The 3,450-nt window shown below is 38.4% G+C and overlaps 1 protein-coding gene across 2 annotated transcripts; it reads left to right on the forward strand.

The window, feature by feature from the left end:
* Window positions 1–213: 213 nt before the first annotated feature.
* Window positions 214–2,944, forward strand: LOC121742006 (actin-7-like). 2 transcript variants are annotated; one of them, XM_042135015.1, is made up of 5 exons: window positions 214–360; window positions 1,126–1,198; window positions 1,306–1,699; window positions 1,860–2,473; window positions 2,575–2,944. In XM_042135015.1, the coding sequence occupies exons 2-5, from the start codon at window positions 1,139–1,141 to the stop codon at window positions 2,638–2,640; spliced, it is 1,134 nt and encodes a 377-aa protein (XP_041990949.1). In that variant the 5' UTR covers window positions 214–360; window positions 1,126–1,138; the 3' UTR covers window positions 2,641–2,944. The 2 variants fall into 2 exon arrangements, with proteins under 2 accessions (XP_041990949.1, XP_041990950.1); XM_042135016.1 differs by having other exon boundaries at window positions 223–373.
* The last annotated feature ends 506 nt before the right edge of the window (window positions 2,945–3,450 follow it).

The following is a 3,450-nucleotide window of genomic DNA, read 5'->3' on the forward strand; positions in this document are numbered from 1 at the left end:
TTAAGTATTTTTATTTAAAAATAATTCGTGCAAAAATATCTTTAAAGTAGACTAAAACTTAGTGCAAAAGGCAGCCAGCAATATTGACAAAATAAATGACATATCGTGGGTACCCGTACGATTATAGAAATTCAAATCACTTGAATCCAATGGCTCAGAGATCTCATAATCTTGAATTTGATGTTCATTTGATATGAATTTAATGTGAGACTGAGATTTCATTTAAATAAGAGGGTCTGCATTTCATTTCAATTTCAATTTCAATTTCAGACCAAAGAGGAAAAGCACAGAGACAGTCCACATAATCTCTTAGGAGAGTCTCTCGGAGAGAATCACCAAAGAATTTGACACCCATTTCCGGTAATCCTCAAAGGTCCATCTTTGTCCTAAATCTTGACGATTCTCGTTACAAAGACTCGATTTTTATCCTTATTGTCTACATAAATGTTTGAATCTAGTCAAATTATTTCTTCTTTTACGATTTTTGATAGTCTGGATTTGTTGTTTTATGTGATATCTAGTAGTACTTTATGTTTTTTTGGACCATTGTTTTGATGGATCTGACGATGTGTGTTTAAAGTTCATTGATACTATGCATGTGTGAGTCTTGATTAGTGAAGATCGTGCGTTTCCAGTGACTCTTCTTGTTTGAAGTTCTTTATTTGTTTGCTTGTGTTCGATTGGGATCTTGCTATTGGTTTGAGCTTGCTATATTTGGAAATTTCCTATTTATAACCAAAATTTGGTGAGAAATGTAAGTGTACCATTTAATTATTTGATTAATTGATGTTCTGTAGTATATTGTAATTAAAAATTGGCTGCTTAATCCTTGAGGTATGCTCTTGAGTCAAAATCCAAGTCATTTAGATTGTGTACCTTTAGGTCTGCTATAGAGTCTAAATACTGAAGGATTTTCCATTGTTGATATTTGCTTATGTTTGTGGATCTTGTGTCGTCAAGGGCTACTTATCAGGTTTCGTCTGAACTTTGCAAGTATTCCAATTCTGAGAATAGCATTGTTATTGAATATGAAGTGAAATTTTGCTCTTGAATTTGGGCTTTTGGTATTCATGATTTCATATGTATGGCGATGTTGATGATCTTTTGATTCTTTCTTGTCTTCAGATAACAATAAGCGATGGCAGAAGCAGAGGATATCCAGCCACTCGTTTGCGACAATGGAACCGGAATGGTCAAGGTAATCTCAATATCCTTGACCTAACAAACCTGTTTGATGATTACCATTTCAATCTTTTTGTGGTTTGATTGTCTTAACTAATTATGTTGTTGATCTAAATATATCAGGCTGGATTTGCTGGTGATGATGCTCCAAGAGCTGTCTTCCCTAGTATAGTGGGGCGCCCTCGTCACACTGGGGTGATGGTTGGGATGGGCCAAAAGGATGCCTATGTGGGTGACGAGGCTCAATCCAAGAGAGGTATTTTGACACTGAAATACCCAATTGAGCATGGAATTGTCAGCAACTGGGATGATATGGAGAAGATTTGGCATCATACCTTCTACAACGAGCTTCGTGTTGCACCAGAAGAGCACCCAATCCTCTTGACTGAGGCCCCTCTCAACCCAAAGGCCAATCGTGAAAAGATGACCCAGATCATGTTTGAGACCTTCAACACTCCTGCTATGTATGTTGCCATTCAGGCTGTTCTCTCCCTTTATGCCAGCGGTCGTACAACTGGTAAGGCAGTAATTCTGATTGCTTTCTAAATGATAAAAATGCCATTATAATAAATTTTAATGGCCTGTACATCAATAATGTTGTAAATTATGATGCAAGGAACTTATATCTATCATGCTACATTTGTCTGCTTGCTGCTGATTGACATGCTCTATGGCAGGTATTGTTCTGGACTCTGGGGATGGTGTCAGCCACACAGTTCCGATCTACGAAGGTTATGCTCTCCCCCACGCAATCCTGCGTCTTGATTTGGCTGGACGTGATCTCACCGACAGCCTAATGAAGATCCTCACAGAACGTGGTTACATGTTCACGACTACAGCAGAGCGGGAAATTGTTAGGGACATTAAGGAGAAACTTGCCTACATTGCTCTCGACTATGAACAAGAGCTCGAGACTGCAAAGACGAGCTCTGCTGTGGAGAAGAACTACGAACTGCCTGATGGACAGGTGATCACCATCGGAGCAGAAAGGTTCAGATGCCCCGAGGTCCTCTTCCAGCCTTCAATGATTGGAATGGAAGCTGCTGGTATTCATGAAACCACGTACAACTCCATTATGAAGTGTGATGTTGATATCAGGAAGGATCTGTATGGAAACATCGTCCTCAGTGGTGGCTCCACCATGTTCCCGGGCATTGCTGACCGTATGAGCAAGGAGATCACAGCCCTTGCCCCGAGCAGCATGAAGATCAAGGTGGTGGCTCCACCAGAGAGGAAGTACAGTGTCTGGATTGGAGGGTCCATCCTGGCATCTCTCAGCACCTTCCAGCAGGTATGGTTACAACTTAACATTTATATGCATCAATTGCTATAATCTTACATCATTAAGAAGAAATTTAGTGAACATATTTTGCTTGATTTTGCTCTTTGTAGATGTGGATTGCCAAAGCAGAATATGACGAGTCTGGCCCTTCAATTGTTCACAGAAAATGCTTCTAAACATCGGACTCAAGGTTTGCTGACTCATGGTTATACATGATATGATTTGCGTATGGCTCTCTTTGCTTCGTTCACGTTGTGATTTATTCTGGGTTTTTTCATTTATTGAGTTGTCATCTACTGTCTGAGAATTTGAAGTTTGGACATGGAAATGTTTTCTTTCTTTTTTTGGTTCCATATTTATATTAGTTTGTAGCAGACATGTGCTTTTCCGATGTTAGTATGGTTTGAGTTTTGGATGAAGAGCACATAACTGTAATTTTAGTATGGCATTCGTAATGTCAAGATTCAGTCTTTGCTTTTACTTTGTGATTATGGCTATTATTAGGGAAAAAATGGAATTTACTATTATTAGTCCATAAGTCTACAACTAATTTAGTGTTTAGTTAGCTAAGTTGAAGAAGATGTTATGTGGTTTGTTTCGATCGAATTGATCTACGTCCATGGTAGAAAGATGTGCAAGCTTTATTTATGTCAATAATGTCCGAATGAACACGTTCCTAGCTCTATATCTTTCTTGATTTTATGTGTCAAAGAAGAAATTCCATCTTCAGCATCATGTATATATTTAACTTTGGATCAGCTCTTAACGACTTCGATTGATGAAAGTCTTGCAGCAAATCTGTGTTGCAGCTAATTCCCTTCAGCATTCGTTATCTGCATGCATAACCATAAGAAATCTCCACCTTAACCATCAAATAAACATACCCAACCTCCTCCACTATAACTCTACTCATTCAATAAATATATCTGCAACATTACCTTGACAATCACCACTCCTGTTTATATCTCATAGTATCTACTAGAATA

Source organism: Salvia splendens, chromosome 7, assembly GCF_004379255.2.
Source record: "Salvia splendens isolate huo1 chromosome 7, SspV2, whole genome shotgun sequence".
NCBI classification, from domain to species: Eukaryota; Viridiplantae; Streptophyta; class Magnoliopsida; order Lamiales; family Lamiaceae; genus Salvia; species Salvia splendens.

What these genes read in the sequence shown, in the direction of transcription:
- LOC121742006 (XM_042135015.1), top strand. Translation starts at nt 1,139, where the DNA reads ATGGCAGAAGCAGAGGATATCCAGCCACTCGTTTGCGACAATGGAACC. An exon ending in ATGGAACCGGAATGGTCAAG is followed by an intron (nt 1,199 to 1,305) that starts GTAATCTCAATA and finishes TAAATATATCAG; the next exon opens with GCTGGATTTGCTGGTGATGA. An exon ending in CTCTCAGCACCTTCCAGCAG is followed by an intron (nt 2,474 to 2,574) that starts GTATGGTTACAA and finishes TGCTCTTTGTAG; the next exon opens with ATGTGGATTGCCAAAGCAGA.